This window comes from Silurus meridionalis, chromosome 9, assembly GCF_014805685.1.
Source record: "Silurus meridionalis isolate SWU-2019-XX chromosome 9, ASM1480568v1, whole genome shotgun sequence".
NCBI classification, from domain to species: Eukaryota; Metazoa; Chordata; class Actinopteri; order Siluriformes; family Siluridae; genus Silurus; species Silurus meridionalis.
Genome location: NC_060892.1, coordinates 8,838,990 through 8,862,522, shown reverse-complemented (window position 1 = coordinate 8,862,522; position 23,533 = coordinate 8,838,990). Strand labels below are relative to the sequence as shown.

At 37.6% G+C, this 23,533-nt stretch overlaps 1 protein-coding gene across 2 annotated transcripts in view; it reads left to right on the top strand.

Moving 5' to 3' along the window:
• The window catches only part of LOC124391272 (cell migration-inducing and hyaluronan-binding protein-like), a 137,852-nt gene that overhangs the window by 72,829 nt on the left and 41,490 nt on the right, over positions 1-23,533 (top strand). For both annotated transcript variants that reach the window (XM_046857742.1, XM_046857743.1), the window contains exons 7-11: positions 509-579; positions 704-799; positions 5,416-5,537; positions 6,365-6,512; positions 10,506-10,697. In XM_046857742.1, coding sequence (XP_046713698.1) covers positions 509-579; positions 704-799; positions 5,416-5,537; positions 6,365-6,512; positions 10,506-10,697 — 629 coding nt within the window. The remainder of the gene's footprint in view (positions 1-508; positions 580-703; positions 800-5,415; positions 5,538-6,364; positions 6,513-10,505; positions 10,698-23,533) is intronic.

Below are 23,533 nucleotides of genomic sequence, written 5' to 3'. Positions count from 1 at the left end.
AACAGTCTTGAAGGAGTTCCCCGAGAGATGCTTGGCACTTGTTGGCCCTTTTGCCTTTACTCTGCGGTCCAGCTCACCCCTAAACCATCTGGATTGGGTTCAGGTCCGGTGACTGTGGAGGCCAGGTCATCTGGCGCAGCACCCCATCACTCTCCTTCTTGGTCAAATAGCCCTTGATGCCTTCAGTGTGACTCTACAATTTTCATAGTCATGAAAATAAAGAAAACTCTTTGAACGAGAAGGTGTGTCCAAACTTTTGGTCTGTACTGTATATATATATATATATATATATATATATATATATATATATATATATCTCAATCAGGCATCATTTACCCTTTAACACTGCCCAGTTTTGTCATGATCTAGCCAACACTCTGACTATAATTTTAACTATTTCTGCCTCTGTGTTCTTTCATGTCAATACCTTTATTTTCTGTATTAGTTTTTTGCACGTCTGCTATTTTCTCTTGTCTTTAACTTTTCTTATCGGCCTCTGTGTCTCCAGGCACCCATGGAGTTTTATTACAGTAAAAGGGGATATCTCGTCGGTGGTGGAGGATCACGCCGTTTATCAAGGTGAAGCTCTTCTATGAATTCACTAAATACAAAAATACAATAAAAAACATTCTGGTGACATTTTGCTGAGGTGAGTTTGCTATGCTGACTTTGCTCATTGTGTGTGTTTGGTTCTAAAATACAGGAACCAAGGCATCCTCAGAGGCACAAAGCTCCCGTTCTTTCTACTCAGGCTATGGAGAACACTTCATCGTCACCACTGTCAGTCAGTGGGTACAGGGTAAGAATAATCCACTCTTTGACCTTGAATTTAATAGGAAAGGAAGTGAGAATCTTTCAAACTTTTTTCAGCTCTTGAACCTCAGGGTTAAGCAGGGCAGGATTTATTCAAGTCGGATTTGAACATTTCCTTGCATATGTCCTGCATTTCCTTAATAGCTGAGTCTTCCTTTTTGCATAACAAGTCTGGAATCAAGAAGGCTAATGTACTTCCTCCGTGATAATGTAAAGCTTGCTATTACTATGCTTTAAAGCTGCCACTCATGCAACTTTATTTGGCATTCATTAACTAATAGAAGTATATAATTTGCTCATGTTGCTGTGGCAGTTGAGTGATAAAGACTGTCATTTCCACTCAGAAAGCTGGTCCAATTATGTTTTATTTTGACTCTTAGCCATGGATGACTAGTTTTATTGAGTTTTGAATGTGTAATGTTACAATAACAAAACAGGACAAAACAGTTGTACCCAATCGAATTATGAAAATTAACCATTAAAATGAACATTTTAAAAGCAGTGTCATTTTGATTCAAAAATGTCTGCACTAGCGCAAATACAATGTAGAACAGGAATCATATTGTGGGACCATGTTCTGGATATGAACCCAGTAATATATTTCAGTGGACTACTTCAAAAATAGTGTAGCAGAGCTTTTGAAATATAAATACATCATAGTTGAGTGACTTCTTTTGGTTTTACCCGTTCGCCACAGCAGATCATGCGTCTCCATACCACCCTGTCCTCTACATCTGCCACTTTCAAATCAACCACCTGCATATCTTTCCTCACCACATCCATAAACCTCCTCCTTGGCCTTCCTCTTTTCCTCCTTCCTGGCGGCTCCATTCTCAGCATTTTCCTACCAATATAACCCATGTCCCTCCTCTGCACATGTCCAAACCATCTCAATCTCGCCTTCCTCACCTTGTCTCCAAAACGTCCTACATGTGCTGTCCCTCTAACAAACTAATTTCTAACCCTGTCCATCCTCATCACTCCCAACAAAAATCTCAAGGTCTTCAGCTCTGCTACCTCCAGCTCCACCTCCTGTCTTTTACTTAATGCCACTGTCTCTAAACCATACAACATCTCAGGTCTCACCACAGTCCTATAAACTTTTTCTTTCACTCTTGCAGATACTCTTCTATCACAAATCACTCCTGCCACCCATCTCCACCTTTATCGCCTCTTCTCCCTGCAACCGCACCACTCCACCGCCCTCCCTCTCATTCACACACATGTACTCTGTCTTACTCCTACTGACTTTCATTCCCCTTCTCTCCGGCGTGTACCTTCACCTCCCCAGGTTCATCTCAACCTGCTCCTGTCTCTCAACACAAATTACAATATTATCCGCAAACATCATAGTAAACGGAGACTCCTGTCTGTCCTCATCCAACCTGCCAATCCCCACTCCAAACAGGAAAGGGCTCAGAGCCGATCCTTGATGCAATCCCACCTCCACCTTGAACCAGTCTGTCTACTTTACACTTTACTGCTGTCACACTGTCCTGATACATTTCCTGCACCAACCTCACATACTTCTCTGCCACAACTGACTTAGTCATACAATAACACAACTCCTGTCGTACACTTTCTCTGAATCCATACACACACACAATGCAACCACTTTTGACCTTCTCTATACTTTTTTATTAACATCCTCAATGCAAATATTGCAACTGTAGTGATCCTTCTTGGCATGAAACCATACTGTTGCTCACAGATGGTCACCTCTTCTCTCAGCTTGGCTCCACTTCTCTTTCGCATAACTTCATGGTGTGACTGATCAACTTTATTCCCCTGTAGTTACTGCAGGTCTGCACATTTCTCTTATTCTTAAAAACTGGTACGGGCATACTCCTTCTCCATTCCTCAGGCATCCTCTCACCTTCCAGAATCTTGTTAAACAATCTTGTTTAAATCGCAACACAGTAGAATCCACCCAACTTTATTCTCTTTATCCTCTATAGCTGCTCTCACTTGATTCTTGCTAATCATATGCACTTTCTGCTTCACCATCTCCACATCATCCAACCTTCTCTCTCTCATTTTTTTAATTCATCAGCTGCCTTAAATACTCCCTCCACCTTCTCAACACACTCTTCTCACTAGTCAACACATTTCCTCCTCATCTTTATTGCTCTAACTCGATGAGTTCAGTGACTATAGCGTTTAAAACTGAAGCAAATGCTTGTATGGCTGGTTTTCTGTTGCAGCTTATGCAATCACATACATCTAAAGACATCTCTACATTATACATTTTGTAAAAACTCTGATTTGTGAACATGGCTTGTTTATAATGAAAAAGAATCTTAAAAGATGAATGGATGAAGAAATGTGATCGGTGCCTATGATGTCTATTTAAAAGTGCTAACCTGACATTCCACTATGTAACAAAAAATAACCACTCCATTAATGTCTCATTTATAGCCATAAGCTAAGTATTAATGCTTTATAACTAGATTTATGCAGTCATTTAGTGGTTGCTTGTCCAGAGACTTGTTAAAAAAGGAATATTATGTAGGATTTTTACAAGTTTTAGTTGATACCTATTCAACTGAAAATGCTGAGAATGTGTACAATGAAGAATTTTATGTTTCTTACTTGAAAAAATTGGAAAAAGTCATGTCATTTAATGAATTTTTACCTGTCTAACAAATTAGCTGTTTTTGCTCCTTGCTTTTTTTCCTGCCAATTACTTTTCTTTCAAGACCAAACTGCCAATCACACAAGGATATCTTACAAAGCCTTCAAGATTCCTGAAGGCTAAACACAATCAATAACAAAAAAAGATACTGAAGCAGTTTACACCTTTCAATGGTGAATAAAAAAGAGTTAACTAGTGTTGTAATCTTCATCATAACAAACCAATTAGACAAATCAAGAACAGATGACAGACTGCCACCAAGTCTTCATCTGTGAAGACGCTTTGCTCCCACACGAAGTCCACTAAGCGGTTGTCATCAGCTTGTCATCATTTATGTGGTCTCTGAACACACAGCTGTGTTTGATGAGGCTTACCTAGTAATCTGGATCCCAAAGCAATCTCTGATGATTTTCAAAAACCTTACATGACAGCTTGCCAGCTTCTACCGCGCTACCTGTTATTTGTATGTTGTGTGGGAGAAACGATGTGTACAGAATGCTACTTTTTTATGTCCTTTTTGCTGCCACCACACAGCTCCCTGGTCCATGATTCCAGCATGATTCCAGCTTCGAATTGTGAGTTATAGTCAGTGCGAATAAGGCAATTGCAAAATATTATGTTCACATTCATGCTGCTTTACCAAAGCAGTAGTTAGGATGCAGACCATCAGAGCATAATTGTGTTTGTGACAAAATGCTACAAAAGATCATTAGATCATGTGATGATTCCACAGCCGTTCCTGGCTCCCTGAGTGCAAGAGATGGAATACCATGCATCTTCTAGTTAATCAAAAGACACTAACCAATAGTGGACATCAGTGGTTGTGGTAGTCATATGGTACAAAAGTAATCATCCTAATAGAATAAACAATAGGTACAAATGTTGAAACAAAATGTACAATGTTTCTTTATTTTTTTATTTTTTAAATAGAGAATTCTAGGATTATATAGGATCGTGTAAAGAATCTTGTTTTTGGCAACATCATCGATATATCTGTGTGTGATGTAAATCTGCAATAAATGTTGTAATTAACGATCATTTAGGGTGTAATCACTGTTTTGTGTAGGCAGATTCGTTATACAGTTAATACAGCTGGGATACATCATCATTAAGCGAATTCCCTAAATGCACTTTAAAGTGATGCTTCAGTGAGCAAGGATGTCTCGTTTGGTAAATACGCTCGTTTTCCTGCCCTCGTTTTTTTTTTTTTATTATTTTTGCACCTTCTCCATTTCTTCAGAAGAAGGGAGATAAAAAGTGAGAAATGGGAAGCAAGAGAAAAAAAATGTAGAGGCACCATTTAAGAAGTAAGAAGGTCAGAAAGAGGAGAGTAAAGAACTTTATAGATTTTACATTCTTCATTATTTATCATCTCCGGTCTGTTTGGGGGAATCGACTAAAATGTACAATTTCAAGCTGGCGCCCTTATAGGAATTTTCCGGACAGGGAATTAACCTTATTGAAAACCAAAGGTGTGTTTGATAAACGTGCTTAGGATTTTCTCTTCAAATTGTAAAGATGCGGTGCAAAAAATCTTTTTACAAATACAATTTTGAAGAACTAATTGTATGCTTTGGAGTGTTCTGTTGTTTTGTTCTACTTGAAACCCATAGCCTTAATGAAGAGTTTCCTTCACCATGAAAAAGAGACTGTTGGGCATGTTCTGAGAGGAGTAAAGGAGCTCATCTTCTGATTGAGCAGCTGCTTGTGTGGATGTTAGATTTGAACGCATGAGCTTGTTAAAAGTGCCAGAATTCCAGCTTTCCGTGTGCATGTGGGCTGTAATACCCACAAGAAGAACTTTAATTATCTGCACACAAATGCTGTTTGATACACAAGAGTAGCGAAGCAGATGTAAATGAGACTAATATCTATCCAGAGCTTGTCCTTTCAGATGGGCTCGGGGCTTAACAATGTCGATGTATTGGCTCTGCTCTGCACTGAGTGCGGTTGTGTTTGGTTTGCAGAGGCTGAGTGGACAGAGTGGTTTGATCGTGACGATGAGGGAGGCTCAGGAGATTGGGAGAAGCTTTCCGACCTTCATAAGGCTTTCCCAGAACGTCTGTGCAGCAACCCCTTGGATATTGAAGTAGATAAACACACACACACACACACACACACACACACACACACACACACACACACACACACACACACACACACATTGAAACTATTTTTTTCCCAGTAATTTTGCCAGCAACACAATCTCCTTGATTCACCACAGCTCTGTCTATGAATATCAATGTTTTTGATATCACAGTGCCCAAACAGTATCTGTTTCCACTGACTTTCAGTGCATGATGCAAGAGATGGAATCAAATAAGTTTGTGATTTAATGCAATTTTAACTTCTTTGCAATAACACTGGGGAAAAAATACCCACATCATTTTATCTAAATAAAAGCTATTTGACTTATTTTCAGCGAGGCTTTCATACAATTTTGTTATGAATCTTTCCATCAGTTAAGAAACATCCAGAACAAACAGAAGTAATAGACAACGTATTAATAAAAGCATGTTTCTTATCAATCTTATGCCTTATCTAATTCAACAAAGTCTAGAAGTTTCAGAAGATGCAAAGACATTACGAGATTGCATTGATTTAAATGAAACCACCCTTTTAATGTGCTTTGGTTTCTCATAAAAATATTCTTGTCCTTTTGTTCAGCCATTCTACTTTTCCTACTGATTGGTGTGACATGACACAAAATTTATGTGCAACAGTCCAAAACTGTTCATTTCCATTCCGCCTTTTTTTCTTTTGACTTCTCAAGAACATGTCAAAAAAGCCAAAAAAAAAAAAAAAAAAAAAAAAAAAGAAAGTTACCATATGTAATCACCAAATATTTCCAAAACATTCTTATTTGAAATACTGACCAGCAGATGTTTTTACTTCTTTGTGCTGTTCTTTCTTCAGGCTGAAACAGTCGATGGTGTCCCTGCAAACCTGACCGGCGATGTGTTCTCCAAATTTGACAAGAATTACGGCCTTGTGTGTCTCAATAAAGACCAGCAGGGAGGCATCTGCCGTAACTACCGCATCCGCTTCCTCTGTGGCAAACTAGGTACGTGTGCAATGTGTCACCATGAACCCTTCCAACCTATTTACACCTATTCATAGATCTTATGACATGACATTTATAGAAAGAGAAAGCCTCTATTATAGGGTTGTACATACAGAGAGACATACTAAAGAAGTCTTGGCCAATAAAGTACCTCTTTTTATCGAAAAAGTATATTGAAGCTTAGGATAACTTAAAAAACAAACAAAAAATTAAAAAATTGTTTGGCTTATATTGATTTGTCGAGTTGTAAATATTCCATCAAGTAAAAGTGGACTTGGAGGTTATGAAAGCACAAAGATGACAGCAGAGCTGAAGTTTATTCACACTCCCAGCTGATTTACACATTCCCAAAATTGGTTCCAAATCCAAGGTCAGGTCTGACTCCAAGGTCTCCCTTGGTTAGTTCTGATTTATGCAAGGTGCTCTTCATCATTTTTAGACTCAGGACAAAGTGGACCTGAAAGCTCTTTTGAAATCCCCAAAACATGTCACGTATGTTCAAGTTCAAGTTCCTTGATTATTTTATTTATCCGCTCCAATAAATTCATCGCTGCACCTTTTTCAAATTGACGGCACATGCTGAGCCTAACTGAAATTCCCCTGGGTGTGCTCTTTTATGCAACTAAAGGTTTTATCAGTATATGCTTTTATTTGGTGCTGTGTTCTCGTGCAACAAGTGGAGGGCTTTCGGTTTTAATGCTGAAGAATACCAGTTCCTAGACATTTCCTAGTAATTCTGACTGTAAGACAAAACACACGTGCATACACTTGTTTGAATGTGCTATTGTTTCCTTAGTAACAACATACTCAGGAACTTGAATGGCCGATTCTCCAAATAAATGAATAAAAAATGATCTTGTTGAAAACGTCACAATTTCAGTATATGCACATTTCTTTACCAAATATGTTCTCCATTGGCATTGGTTTTATAGGCAAAGCTATAAATTTAGCTTTTCCGTTATGGGCTTGAAGTCTTATTCATTTCTAGTGAGAGAGAAAAATAGTGAGGCTTGTCAGGGAGCTATTTATAGCTCCTGTAACATAAGTGATAACCAGAGCCAACTTATCTTGCAAAATAACTATAACCAGATTAAAAAGTACAATATGCTGTTCTTTAATAACTAAGGTCTGATTAATGTTCACACCCCTGTGGTTATATATAGTCACTGCAACTTCATATTAATGTCAGAGAAGTTAACTGCTTTTAAATCCTGTAATTGCATTAAGACAAATTAACATAATTGTCAATTACATTATTAGTATAAAAAAATAGCTGTCTGTTGTTTAACTGTTTATTTACACTTAATTGACAAAACTATTGGGACACCTGGCTATAAAGTTCTGACCTCAACTTTATTGAGCACTTTTTGGATGAATTGAAAGGCTAACTGCACAAATCTCTATAACCACTTTCCAAAATTTAATGGAGCATCTATCCCGATTAGTGGAGGTTATTATTACAGCAAAATGGGACTTAACATGAAATGGGATTTCTGAGGAAAATATATTCCTTGTCACCCAAGCCTAGACCTGTGTTGGAGTATTTTTCATGTTTTCATGACAGTGAAGCTCAGTATCGTTTACTGAAATTTTACCTTCCATCTTCTATAAAGTGTCATTATATCTGATTCTGCTCATAAAGACATTTTCCATTAAAGAAGATCATGCTGCTGTTGATTAAGAAATGGTCTTTAGTCACTAAATGGCTCTGCAGGGTCGAACCTGTCCATTCGCCATGAATGAATGTGGTTAATTGACCACACAGTGAGCGAACAAAAGCGTGTGAGGTCTTGGGAAAACGGACCAGCCAGCAGGATAGAGACAAATCGAATCAGTCACACAAGGACCCCAAATAATGAGTTCTGGCAGGTAGAGGAAAGGGCAGTAATTACAGAAAAGAACTTACCTTGAGAGAAGCTGGCTCAGAGCGAGTGTACAATACATCTCCCTGGCACTTTTTGAACAAAAACCGTGCTATAGTCTTACTTTACTTAATCTTTTTGATTAAGCTTTATAATCCCCCCAGTGGGCAACATTTATTCTGCTGCGATTCATTTCCATTTTGCATTTTCAAATGTCATTGGAAGTCAAGCAGCAGTGTTGGTGTGAATGCATTGGTGTACACAAAGCATCCCTATGGTGGTAGGAAAGTTTCTATACACTCTTTGCACAGTATTGAACATTGTATTTGTGAGTGCAGACCACGTCTTCAGGCAAATGACGTAAAGAGCGATTGTGAAACTGCAAAAGTAAAGTCTAAGAACTTGGGCTAAAGTACTAGGTAGCGGTTTTGCAAGACTGTTTAGCATGAGAGCAAAAGACTAATGGGGTAGGGGAGAGCTATAGAATAGTAGAGACTGGAAAGTGATGGGTCTGGAAAATTTGTCACTTGTGGAAAAAAACACAAAGATAAACATTTATTGAGATTCATAACCAATATCTAAATTAACTTTAATGTGCTTTGTGGATATTTGAAATGGTGGTAATTTGGTATCTAAATTCCTCCCATTTCAGGATCTAAAAAACAACTCTCAGATTTCTTTTTTCTGCATGTCACAACAGATTGTGTTTTACCAAAGATTCTCTGCCAAAGAGTTTCTAGTGACCGTGTCAGTTCAGCTCTGTGCTCCACCATTTTTGCTTTGCTAATTACCAAATATAAGAGCGTATGTAGTGTAACTACATTTTCCCTCTCAAGCTACACTTGCATTGATTGCATTGTTCCAGCACTTCCTATGATTATAGGCAAACATATTGATAAACACACCTTTAGGCATGTTACATGTGTATCAAACATGTAAAATGATTAACCTGAAATTGTTTATTTATAACAGCATGTCCCACAGCATTCCACTTCTCTTGTAAGACATGTCCTAGCCAAGTTGTTGAGGTATATGTAATTAATTTACAGTTGCATACACTGTTTTTATATCCAAAGACTTTCCTTTATCTGAAAACTACTATAAACATTCTGAAACTGGAGACTCCTCCTAAAATGCTGAATTAATGTATGTAGCCACAATGTGATCTTTACCAATAAAGAGGTACTTTATTGTAAGTTGATATCATAAATGCATGTAAATGTTGTCAGATGAGCTGGTTATTATAAACCTTACAGCTGGAAAAAATAAAAATAATTAGCAACACTTTCTGCTTTGTTTGACCAATCAGTGTTCAGAAGTCTACAGCACTGTGGTATAAATAAATGCTTAAAAGTTATTCAATTTTGCACAGTACAGCATTCATGTATGCACGATACAGCCAAAAGTTTGTGGAGACCTGACCATTACACCCAGATGTGGTTCTTCTCCAAACTGTTGTCACATAATTGGAAGTTCACGATTGTACAGGATGTGTTTGCAAACTACAGCATTAAAATTTCCCTTTGCTGTAACTAAGGCCCGAACAGATTTCAGTATGAAATGCCCCTGTCAACAAAGCAAGCACTGTAAACACATGGTTTGCCAAGGTTGGTTGTGGAAGATCATCAGTGGCCTCCATATTGCCCTGACCTCAACTCTTCTAAACACCTTTGGGATAAACTGGAGCTTTAATCTCATGCTAGGCCTCCACATCTGACATCAATACATGAGCTCATTAATTATCTTGTGGCTGGATGGCCACAAATCCCCATAGCCTCACAGTTTCAAAATCTTGTGGAAAAACCTTACCAGAAGAGTGAGGCCGTTGTGGCAGCAAAAACAACCAAATCCATATTAATGGCCATGGTGTAGGAATGGAATAGTGATGGTCATACTGGATAGTGACATAATAGCTTAATCATATAAAATGGTGTGCTATTTTGTGTGTTTGTAATAAAGCATTAGGAAACTGTGTTTGATTTGTGCATGTTCCCACACCCTCTTAATAGAGTGCAATGTCTTAGAACTAATTATAATACAGCACATTATAACAAAGTCTAGCAATTTTTTATTTTTGATATTAGTCACACATGCAGAAACAACTAAGAAGTATGTGTGTGTGTGTTTATAGTGCGTCCACAGGCCTCTGTCTCCATAGACACCCTCTCGAACTGCAGCATGTTGTTCCTGGCAGATGCAGCAGTCGGATGGAGGCCAGGAGATCGCTTAGTGGTGTCCAGCACGGATTATTCCATGTACCAGGCTGAAGAGTTTACCGTCTTGCCCTGTCCCACCTGTACTGCACACCAGGTCAAAGTGGAAGGTCAGTGAGTGGTTTTAAAAACCTTAAAAAATAACTCTTTGAACAGCTCGCAGTGAGTCAGTGTGTCTGAAGTTGTGTCTTAAAATGTTTTTCTGGTCAATCTGATCAACTTAATCCAGTTTTCCTGACCCACTTTTACTACAAAAGTAATTATCTGTTCTTTTTAATTTAACTAAAGTTTAACACAAGCATCATTTTCTTTAAGCAAAGTTATAGTCGGGGGCCGATTAACTTCAATTCTTTGACACACTTTTCACTCATGCATGCGACCCACTTTCTACAGCGCAGTTATTTAGGTGTTTCCCAACGTACTCCCTTGAGGCCAACAGACAGTTCATCAATTAATCATTAGTTGTATCTAAATTTGCATGCGTATGAACTATTTGAGATTTTAAGTGTACTGTCTAGTGAGTTAATATTAAGAAATATAATCAAAAGAGAGGGAGAAAGAAAGAGAATCTGATATCAGGAAGCACTAAATTTAATCTAGCGCTATTATTTGATATTATTACCAGAGTGCACGGTAATAAACATTTACAGTAACAGTTAATTCACAGCTATGGGTTATGTATCCAAGGTCGAGTTGTATTCCTTACTTATCTTTGTCCAGCCATATGTGTTTTTTCTTCAAACTGTTAACACCAAAATGGAGGCACACAATTGTATAGAATGTCTTTGGATGTGGTAGCATTACAATTTTCTGTCACTTGAACTAGGAGCTCCAAACCTTTTCCAGCATTACAGTGCCCTGAGCACAAAGCTAGCTCATGAAGATGTGGTTTGCATGGGTTAAAATGGATGATCTGGTGTGGCCTGATATAGAACTATGACCTCAACCCTACTGAACACCTTTGGGATGAATTGGAACAATGTGCACCCTACACCAGTACCTGAGCAATTGAGAAATTGGATGTTCAAATATATTTTACTCTAATGTATAGTATGTGTCAAAATCAGTGGCACCATTTTTTGACAGAAATTTGACAGAAAGAGAGGTGTGCACTGGGAAAAAAAAATCCCCTAGAAGGTAGAAAAAACATAATTTCACATGTGGGAGATTTTTACTTTCATGCAGGCATGACTTAAATTGGAAATTCTGAGTTTCCATCCTTTCTGTCTATAGATACAGATAGTGGCATTACATTCATACCTTTCTACTACATAGCATACTTTGTGTACTTGTTTATAATATTGTGTTTTTTTAGTTTGGTGGGGATCAAATGGATTGCCCAGAGAAACGTGTTTGGTAAAGCTTATGAGCAAGTCAATGCCAAATCAGAGAACATCATTTCAGAGAATCTGTGGCACAGATTCTCTGAAATGATGTTCTTTGATTTGCAAAAGTTTAATTTCAAGTTGGATACATGCCATGTCTAATTAGTGACAAGGATTTGATGATTACCATGTACTTATTATTTCATAATGTTTTTGTGTTCTCTGACTCGCTTTGATTCTTTAGTTTGCAATTTGTTTTTCCCACTTTTGAATTTCTTTAAGAATAATCATACAGAGGGTCATTTTAAAATCTTCTTCAGATACCCTTCTATCACAAATCACTCCAGCTATCACTCTTCTCCACCCACTCCACCATGCCTGCACTCTTTTCTTCACTTCTCAAACACACTCTCTATTACTTTGCACTGCAGACCCCAGGTACCTGAACTCCTCCACATTGTCCACCTCTTCTCCCTGCAACGCACCACTCCACTGCCCTCCCTCTAATTTACACACATGTACTCTGTCTACTCCTACTGACTTTCATTGCCCTTCTCTCCAGCGTGTACCTCCACCTCTCCAGGCTCTTCTCAACCTGCTCCCTACTCTCACCAGAAATCACAATATCATCCACAAACATCATAGTCCAGGAGTCCTCAGAGTCCTTGATGCAGTTCAACCTCCACCTTGAACCAGTCTGTCGTTCCTACTGCACACTCCACTGCTGTCACACTGTTCTCAAACATGTGCTGCACCACCCTCACATACTTCTCTGACACACCTGACTTCCTCATACAATACCACAACTCCTCTCTCTTCACCCTGTCTTACGCTTTCTCTAAATCCACAAACACACAATGCAACTCCTTCTGACCTTCTCTATACTTCAACATTCTCAAAGCAAATAATGCATCTGCGGTGCTCTTCCTTGGCATGAAACCATAGTGTTGCTCACAGATGGTAACTTCTTCTCTCAGCCTGGCTTCCACTACTCTTTTCCATAACTTCATGGTGTGACTGATCAGCTCGGTCCCTCTGTCTGGCCAATTGGTATATATACTTTTCTCCTTCCTTAGTGTCCAACTTCTCATACAGCTCCTCATATGCCTTTTTCTTGGCTTTCGCCACATCCCTCTTCACCGGCTGCCACATCTCCTTGCACTCCTGCCAACTTTTCTCATCACTCTGTCGATCCCAATTCTGTTTTGCCAACCTCTTTTTCCTTATGCTCTCCTGCACTTCCTTTTTCCACCACCACATCTCTTTGTCTTCCTTTCTATTTCCAGATGTCACACCAAGTACCTTTCTAGCTGTCTCCCTTATCACTTCTGCAGTAGTTGCCCAATCATCCAGCACCTCTCTCCATCATATCAGCTTTTCCTGCTGTCTCTGTAGACATTTTCTTCCTCTCCTTTTCTTCCTTCGGCCAACAGTAGCCCAATTGGTATCCTGTTGGCTAACAATACCTGTGGCGGTTGTTGGTAACCCTGGCCTCGACTGGTCCGGTACAAATTTCTGATTCGTGATCCGCATATTTGATTTGGCACATGTTTTTAGCTGGATCCCCCTCCTAAAGCAACTGTCCCAATTTATCCAGGCTTGGGACCAGCACTAAGAGTGCACTGGCTTGTGCAACCCTAATGGCTGGGTTAGAAGGTCATTTTAAAATAATAATAAAAATAATAACAAATTGAAAAAAGTTAGTATTTATTCTTTGTAAAACCAGAGTGAAAAAAGGATTAAGAGATGATAGATAGATTTTGACTTGCTATAAACTATAGCAATGCCTTTAAATGCATTGGCAGTCTGCATCAGAGAGAAATGTGTGCTAAAGTTGATAGCTTAGAGATCATACGAGTTTTTCCCGCTTTGCCAACAAATATGTAAAATTTTCTGAAAGCTTCAGTTTATTAGATGGAAGTGGAAGTGGTTTAAGTGGTTGTTTTGCCAAGCATGCTCTTTTGGATACCGCAGGGATGTATTCACGGATGGAAAGCGTGTTCAAATGGCAAAACCGATTAAGCCAGTAATTATATGAAATTTCATGACCTGGATTATGGCATTATCTCACTCTCAGACATTGCACATGTCATGTAGAATCTTTCCTTATTAATCCCTGTGCATCTCTCAGCTATGGATCGTGTTACATCAGATTAAGGAAGAAAGCCTCCAAATATAAATGTTTGGGGCACGTCGGACTCTGTGGTTGAATTGTTGGATCCACTGTGTGAAATTATTCCTCATGTTTTTTTAGATGTTTAGACGTGTTTTTCTCCCTCTCTCCCTGATTGACTTTTACATGGATTGTATACTACAGCATCCTGGCAGTCGATAAGTGCCAAAGACGATCAGGGCCAAATAGCGTTCATCATGCAGAAAATAGATGCTGTTATGCACAGAGGAATCTTTTTGCTCATACACTTTGGAATGGCTCCTCAATGACTCTCTGCAGGGGGAAGAAAAATGTGAGAAAGTACACGCATAAGTCTTTTCACAGGTCATAAAAATGCGAAAAGGTGACAAGACGGACAGACAAACAGCCAGAAATATCTCAGTATCTATCGATCAGGTGATGATAGATATGTGAGATGTGTGCACTGCAGACCACATTGGGGAATTTCGTGATTTAAACATTTGCAGTCCAACAAGGACAAGGTGGCATGGTGGTGTGAGATGGTGAATCAGGTACTGTTGCTGTTTCATAGAACAGGTTCTTGGTATCCTCTGTTAGGTTCTACATTCTCCTTAAAAAAAAATGGTGTGAATTGTGTGTGCAGGCATGGTGCTTTGTAATGGACTGGCATCCCATGTATGGTGTATTCCTGCCTTATGCTTAAGTGTTCCCAGTATAGTAATAGATTTTATGTTAACAGAAGTCCTGGGTATTGTATCTACATTATGTTTACAGCCAGTGTTCTTTCATGGCAGTAAAATAATGATTTGATTGTTGCTTTACATTTTTTTTGTCAGTTTATTTCTGTCAAAAATAGCTGATTTTCATAAGTTACTCGTACTTGTTAGCTTCTTTGTAAATCAAAACTAAAACTGTAAATAAAAAAAACACAAAAAAGAATCAGTACAACCAGTGGTGGTTACTGATAGGGCTGTAAATCCAGAACAATATCCGAGATTATATCTTATAATTGTGGCAAAGCAAATGGCTTTTCCTCAGGAACTATTATTAGATTTTAGAGTTTAGCATGGTTTAAATCAAGCCTGTACCACACATTTGAAAAGATATAATCTCTTTTTTTTTAGGACAGTCCTTTTTTTTTCAGAATGTCTGTAATAATTTTTAAATGAGGTTCCAATGGCATTAAGCTAGCTATGAGTTCTATGCTTATTGGCTGGCACTTAAGTAATCATATAAGGATTTACCAGTGATTTACCAGATTTGTGTTTTCTTTATATATTTCCTGCCAAGATTGTGTTTTATTGTCTAATTTTTGTACCTTTGCACAAAAATAGCACAAGCAACAAGTACATGGACCATCTGCACTGATCAGGCATTTTATTGTAATATAGTTGACTTTATAGATCACATGTTTTTTAACACAGTTGGTCCACTAATTGAAAGGGACCGGAAAAGATCCTCTACTGACCAGATATTATATGCTTAGTGGACTATTTAACAGCAAATCTTTTGGGGCATTAAATGTACTTGTTGTTCCACTTTACAAATGTGTGTTTATAGTTTTTGAGCGTATGATTACAGCATTGTAGTTGGTAGTGAGCTGTTCTCAGCCAAGCAGTGATAAAGTGTTCAGAATTTCCTCCGAGCTGTTGCAGCTGATACTCGTAACAGCATCACAAACCCTCTACTATGCCATTAGCATGTACATGCTCTCACTGCTGAGCGCTTTCTCCTGAAATTCTTCATTCAGCTGGCTTCTGCGTTCAATATGACACTTGCGAGGTGAACCATGTCGCATGGAGGCTTCGCTCTGATGAATATTCTGTTGATTTACTGAGTGCATGAATATGCTTTGCCACTAAGTCATGTCCAAGCTGATTCATGCATGCTTAACTCAGCTTCAAGCTACAGTTGGTTTCACATATTACATGTAGCTTATTTTCTATTTCTTTTTTGCTTGTAAATATGGAGCAAAGTATGCAGATTCCCCAGGGTCATATTCTAACATTTATCTGTGTGCTTCCTGCAATTTACCATCGTTTCTAATTTCTCTAGTTCTGGAAGTGATCATAAAATTTTGATAGAGGCACTTGCAGTACCGAGGAAATCTATGCAATAGCCAGTCTGAACATTTAAACAGTGATATTGTCCTCACAAACCCTTGCAGATATTATACTTCTGTAAAGAAAAACAGCTGATGCACAGAAGAAACCAATCTTCATTATTATGATGTGAAATTTAATATAATTGATTTCTTTGAAATTCTAACGATCACGGTCCATTTCAGTTTATTACTGTGCATTACATTATGTCACTCTCTGGTTCACTTTGTAGTCTATTCCCAAATCCACTCCCTACTTCATTACAAAGTTTGCTCACTGAGGAGCGAGGATGAGCTCTTGCTTTATTCATATCTTAATTCATACTCAATTCTACTAAGATGTTAAAATTGCACTGCATTTTTGGTTTTTTGTTTGTTTGCTTTTACTCAGTTGCCATGGTGAACTCTGCACGCGCAGACGCCTATTTCTGGCTCTTAAAGCACACCTCAGGAAGAAAATCCTCGATTTAATGCTGTTCATTAGAGATTGCTTGGATAGCAGGTGCTGCCAAAAAGCTCTCAGCCCATAATGCTTTGCACTGAAAGACACAATGAACTGGAAGCGTGTGAGGTAAGGCATGTCAAGCATTTTTCTTTAGAAAAAGGAGAGCAAAACGGTGCAGAGTAGGAAGAAACCACGGCACAGAGTTTGTGTATGTCTAAAATGTGTGCGACCTTTTCAAATAGATTTGAAGCACTTGAGCACTTGCGTTTCGCCTGTATCTAATGCTTTTAGAAAAGTGGTGGGTTTATATATAATATAGAATTTATGACTTTACATTGATACACAAATTATGGTAGTTGTTGTAATTGAATTAATCATGATCTAAATATCATATCAGAGACATTAATGCAGACACAATTGAGTACAGACTGGCAACTTTATATATATTTTTTTAATATTTTCAGACTACAAAGCTCATTCCAAATACAGTGTTACCTTGACCTACGAGTTTAATTCGTTCCGTGGAGTAGCTTGTATCTCAATTTGCTCGCACATCAAATCAATTTTCCCCATTGAAAATACTTAAAATGGCATTAATCCGTTCCAACCCTCAAAATGCCACCCCATTTTTATGTTTCATGTTATTAAATTACTAAAATACATTTCTAAATAACAAATCTTGTATAAAAACATAATAGAAAGAGTATGTAAAGATATAATAAGGTTTTATTCAGTGTATTTAATTTGGAGATGAAACGACTTGAGCTAACGAAAACGCCGGTAACAAAGCAAAAAATCGTCCGAGTGACCGCTCGTACCTCGGAAAACTCGCACAGTAATGCACTCGTAGGTCAAGGTACCACTGTATAGATTAAACCTCTGGGGCATTTCAGTCCTGATACGACTGATACGTCCTGAATGCATGATCAACATCTGGGTTAGGAAAAAATTTCAATGGTGGACAGTAACAAACTGATTGTAATTTGTTACTGTACTTCAGTAGCTTTTTTACGTATATGTACTTTATTGAAGTATTTCCATTTGGGGAGATTTTTACTTTAACTTCACTACATTTCAAAGTCACATATCTTACTTTTTACTCAACTACATTTTGCAAAATCAGTTGTTCCTTTTTATTTACGAGTGGATAAAAACTCACCAAAAACGCAGCAAGCTGCCAATCAGGGTAGAGCATACGCTCTGTTTTGAAATTGTTTTGATTGCCGCTTGGTGGTATCTACTTATCACGAACATACAGTTCAACAGCAAGCAGAACATTTTAAGAGAAATAAATGATGGAAGAACTCCTGACTCGCCACAACATCCATGGTCTTATTTGTGCGTTTTATTTTAAATAGTTGAAAGAAGATTTTGGGTTTATGATTATTTTAATAGATATTAATTAGTGTTAGAATAAATTGGTGCGTTAAGAGTAACAATAAAGTCTTTTCACATAAACTGAGTTGATTAAGTGAAGAGTCTTGTGAGAAAAATGATAATAGGAACATTATAGCTATAATAAATCATAGTACTTTGAATACTTGAGTACATTTGAAGGCAAAGACTTTTGTACTTTTAGTCAAGGGAAAGTTTAAAGGCAGCATTTTTACTTTTACTGGAGTAATATGTTACCTAGAGTATGTTTATTTTAACTTAAGTACATGGTTTATTAACTTTATCCACCACTGAAACATTTGGCTTCATCACAGTTTAGTTTTTAGTTTTCTTATGAGCCTTGTTTTGTTATTAAAATTATTTACTTTAAGTCATTCATTTACAGCAAATCTGATGTGGGGAGGAAAAAGTTTTTTAGCATTGAAAACCAACGAGGGGCTTATCTTTGCTAGCTCATTTGTCTATGAGCATTAGAATGATGTTTGAGATCTTATTCAATCACAACAAATATTGTGATTGAATAGACCACAAATTGAATAATTTTTAAACAGCTGTAATGCATTTCATTGTTTTGAAGTTAGCCTACACTATTGAAGTTTATTCACTGCATTTTAAAGGACTGTGAAATAAATTGCTACACTCTAATTTAATCCCAAGGACACACAAAGATGACAGGATGAGGCCAGGCAAGGATCTGTGCATTGCTTTTGTCCAGTGATGTAGAAAGATTCTTTGATAAACCAAGACAAATTTAAGAATAAAATCTTAATCCGACCGAGAGAATTCTGAACACACACAAGCAGCATACTGACCGAGTCGATCCTGGTTTATATCCTGTCTTAATGAGGGAAGTGAATTAGAATAGGCACCATTTGCTCTGAGATTAAGGAGATCGGTATTCTTTTAATATTTACGATTCATAGAAATGAAATGCCCACATGCATAAATACTCTGAGGATTATAAGAACATATTCAGTCTGAGAAGGAATTTGGTGATTTCAGGGTTGTGTCTGGAGTTTCAGCTAATTTCCTTGGTGTCTGAAGAAGCACCAGCCAGTTATTTTTTTATACCGTAGCAGAAGCTTTGCTACTAAAGCTACACAGTGTCATTGAATGTTTTAAAGATATAGCAAAAATAATGACTAGTATGAACTATGTTTTGCTAATTTTTGCAAGCAAAAAAGCCCAGAGCCAGCCAACATGGCAGTTTATTCTGGTGGTGAACATGTTCATTTTTGTAAATTCAAGGATGTGAAAGCAGTGTTAGATAAATATATAGTTTTTTGCAATCACGTTCCCTTTTAATTACATTAGCATTGCCAGGCCATTTAGTTACAAATGGACAGCTAATACCTCATGTGTGTCCGTTCTAGAAACAAAAGCTTAAAATAAGCAAAATGGTCTGCCAATAAAATAAAAAATGTACAAACTTGAAATAATTACAGTTTAATAATCTTATATTAAATTTTTTAAACATTGTAATGTCTATCTAGTATTTCCTATTATATGATTACACATGACTTGCAAAAGATTTAATAATCTTATATTTCATTTGTTATAATCTTATATAGGGAATATTGGATATTCTTTTATATCCCTTTATCATTTTGTGCAGTGTATGGTTTACTACTAATAAATTCAGTATTCAAATCTGCAGTATTAAAATATATAGTAAGCTACATTTCCAAGAAGGTGGAGTGACTGAGTGATCGTGAAATAGGTTTTATTCTTAATTCCCAATAGATGAAAAAATGTATTTTGTCTGCATAAAACAACTATAACTATAGAGAGACCCCACTGATTGTGAAGTCTTTGGGACATGGCTCCCAAACCTGGAATTGTCCCCAATGTAATCATGGCTTTTTGTCACACTAGCACACTAAAGGCCAGTTTGGATTTGTTTCTGATTCTTCTCCTCCCTGTGCTTCACTTTGCTTAATACTTCTGCATATGAAATTTACTGGTACATTGAAAAAGGGTTCATTTGAGGAGACCAGGTTTGTGTAACCCTCAGTTTGAATAGACATAATATCCCATGGCATTTCCAGTTACTGACTGTGGCTCTTCTTCTTGGTTTGAGCCAACAGTCTACACGAAAAACACACACAGACTCTTTTACCTATTCTGTTGAGGCCTGCATGTCTCTGATTGCCGCTTACCTACCGTCTCACGGGTGTTGCTGCATATTTCTTCCATACTGCCAAAAGCTTCCAAGACCTAGTCTCTCTTTTTTATTCTGTCCTCAGGGAAGATTAGAATTCTTTGGCTTTCAAAACCACCGAAAACAAACACGCGACCGCTGTCATCAACCCGAGATCAGCTGTCAGGACGGAGCAGCACTAGTAAAACAACACCGATAATTGCTCTGGCCTGAAGGCACCTGGGTTAAAAACACTCCTCTCCTTTTACCTGCTTTTCACAACCTCATTGTTTTTTGGAACCCAAACTATGCTCTGTGTTTGTTTGTTTTTTTGTTTGTTTTTTTACCTAAGTCTGTAAATGCATGATGACTCAAAGCTGCTGACAAATCCCACCTGCTGATTTGCTTTGCCATCAGTGCTGAAATTTTTCTGGCATCTGTTCCTTTTTTCTTACACATCGGCTTCAATTTTGTTTCCTCTGGACTGTGAGAGAAATTGTGCGAGGTCGTTCAGGAAAATAGGAGATGGATCGCAATAAGGAACTCGTACCTTCTGCTGACTAGTGTTTATAAATACAGTAATAAACGTCAGTTCAGTTTGGTTCCTAAACGTCAGCTATTTGTTTCGCGTTAAGCAGTAGTGAATAAATGATGTGTGCATATATGATTACGTTTACATTTCCAATTTTCAAGCTCTTTTTGAAGCCAATAGCCTGGCCTCTGGAAAGGCCCAAAGTCCATCATATTTGGTCACTAGCAGGATCATGGATTTTGAAATATGGTCATGCTCCTGGACAATAATGGTTAATGTAGCTTGTAAGAACCAGATGTATCACTCCATCAGTATGTCTTTAATACAGAATTAAACCCATAGATTAAATGTATTTAAAATTAAGTACTTCTGAATTCTCAATTCTGATTGGTCAGACGGTGTTCTAATTTTTCTATATACTGCACCAAGGCATATTAAGAAATCACAAACCCCTAACGTCCTGAAGATTTCCCATGTGGAATATGTTACAGCTTAAATTTAAAGTACTAAAAGTTATGGCTTTCAATCATGAAACAAAAAACTGGACATGCTTTCTGGGTGGGAGGGATGTCATTACTCTTTTCTCCCCAGTCATTCAAATTGACACTAGCCAATCAAGGGCATATGTGAGCTCATGCATGTAGAATATGGCAGATCTGTCACTTTCCAGTCGCATTTGTTCACAGTGGGATTAATTCGATTACTACCGCTGCCATTGCTTGCACTTATCCTTATGTAAAGGCGAATGTATCTCCGAGCAATTCAGCGCCTGACATTCACAGCCTCAGATCTCCGGCGATGCTCTTCACATTAAAACCTGACACGTCTTTGGCTTTCATGGGACATAATTGCTTATTTCGCCTCCAGAGGTGCATTTCAATTCGCCTTGAAAAGCACAGCTGCGGGAAATGGCAAACAACTGGGAAAGTGAAGAATGTCATGTTTCGCCAGCAAAAAAAAAAAAAAAAAGAATGATTAGGACAGGATCATTGGTGATGGAAAATGGAAAGAATTTATTTGTATCATTTGCATGTAATCTGATTAGAAGTGGCCGTAATCTCTAGGGGATTCGAATTCCTTGGATATGCACACAGCCTAGCAGGAAGAAACAAGCAAGAACTATCTATTACTCAGCAAAGGAGGGGAAGCTTTTAGGGCAGGGAAAAGAATGCTTTCAGCCTTTGCTTCAGTGTCACTACTTAAATTTGCCTCTTTTCCTCCTGCAGGACAGAGCATGCAGTGTCCAACTGGTAGTCATTTTAATAAAAGCACTCTCAAGGCTTTCTTGGCATCTAAGAACTAATATAAAAGACACCCTGAAGAAAGATGGTTGGCCTTTAAAGTACACTCTTCCATCTTTCTTCTGTGTTCTCTGTTTACATGTCTTGGCCTGTTTTTTGGACAACCGGAATATATCATATATTTGTAATGTGAAAAAGAACCTAAATGGATACACCATTTCTGGGAGAAATAGGGAAAACCCTGCACAAAGGTTGTCTGTGTAGTATAGAAGCTGACAAATTGATAATTGTAGGTTTATAGTATATTTCCTAGAATATCTCTGGATATACAATGGATATAAAAACTGTACACACCTTTATAAAATTGCAGGTTTATAAATATGAAGACAAAAATAACAACAGCATAAGTGTCAGACTTGTTACATCTTTATTGTGAGCCTCGAACAAATTAAAATCCAGAGGAAAAAATAAACATATATTTAATCATTGGGATCGAAAGGTAAACTGTTTCTTACAAAAAAGCTTGTCTGAATTATGCCAAAAGATTCGTCCAGTGTCCCCAAACCATGTGGGGAAAAATTGTTCCCTGTTAGTGTTAGTAGTCATGTTTGCTATCTTGCTAACATGGTGAAAGCAAGCTAACAATTGTTTGAAACGGTCATTTTCTTGTAGTTATATTTTTGATGTGCCATCGACGCATGGCTACTGTTATTTCTCATAATATAAATGTAACATGTGACCTACTATCTTTAATGTAGCGTTAAATTCACCAGTATTTAAAGAACAAGACATACCTATTAAAAGGTACCACCGCAATGGCAAGAGTTTTATTTTGAAAGAGATATTCTAGTGCTCTCTTAATGGCATCAACATGTTGCACCAGTTCAGAATATTTATTATATTAATTAATAGAAGCACACTAAATAGATTTAAACCTAAATTTGGGTGAAAGCTCTAAAACCTTGCATTTTGTCTTTTCTTTATGACCTCTGAATAGTTTTAGAGTTCCATGTGATATCTCGCGACTCTGCCTTGCCGCATGTCTATTTTGAGAGTGCAGAAGGCTCGCGCCTCCTCCTATTCTTCCCCATCGTGATTTATCACTGCTAAACAGCGCACACATGCTCATGCCGGCAATTACATTAAAACCTCATCAGGTCTATTCCTGGCTCTGAAGAGTGGTGGAATTAGAAGCACTCGCTGTCACTGAATGTGCCAGTTTAATGCAGGTGAATGAAGGTGGGCTTTGATTGGGTATTTGTAATCCGTTTATGATACTCCTTTTGCATTAACGCTGTGATGGAGTCGAATGGACAACAAGAATTAGGCACGGGTTTATATTAATTTTTTTTTTTAGCCTGTTTTATTTTTTCTATATCAGCAACGTTTTTTTCATCATGCAACTAATTCGGGTTTCTGAGTTACTGTTGGTTGTCATGTTTCCTAGGTAGCACCTAGTTATTTTTGTTCAGACAGATCAAAATGTGTATCATTGTTTTTAAATAATCAATTTATTTATCCAGTTTTGATTCCTTAATTTTTTAGAAAAGTTTCAACTTTATAGGCATTTTTTTTTTATATTATTATTGAAGAGCTTTTTGCCTATTAATGTTACATTTCTAATTGTTGACTT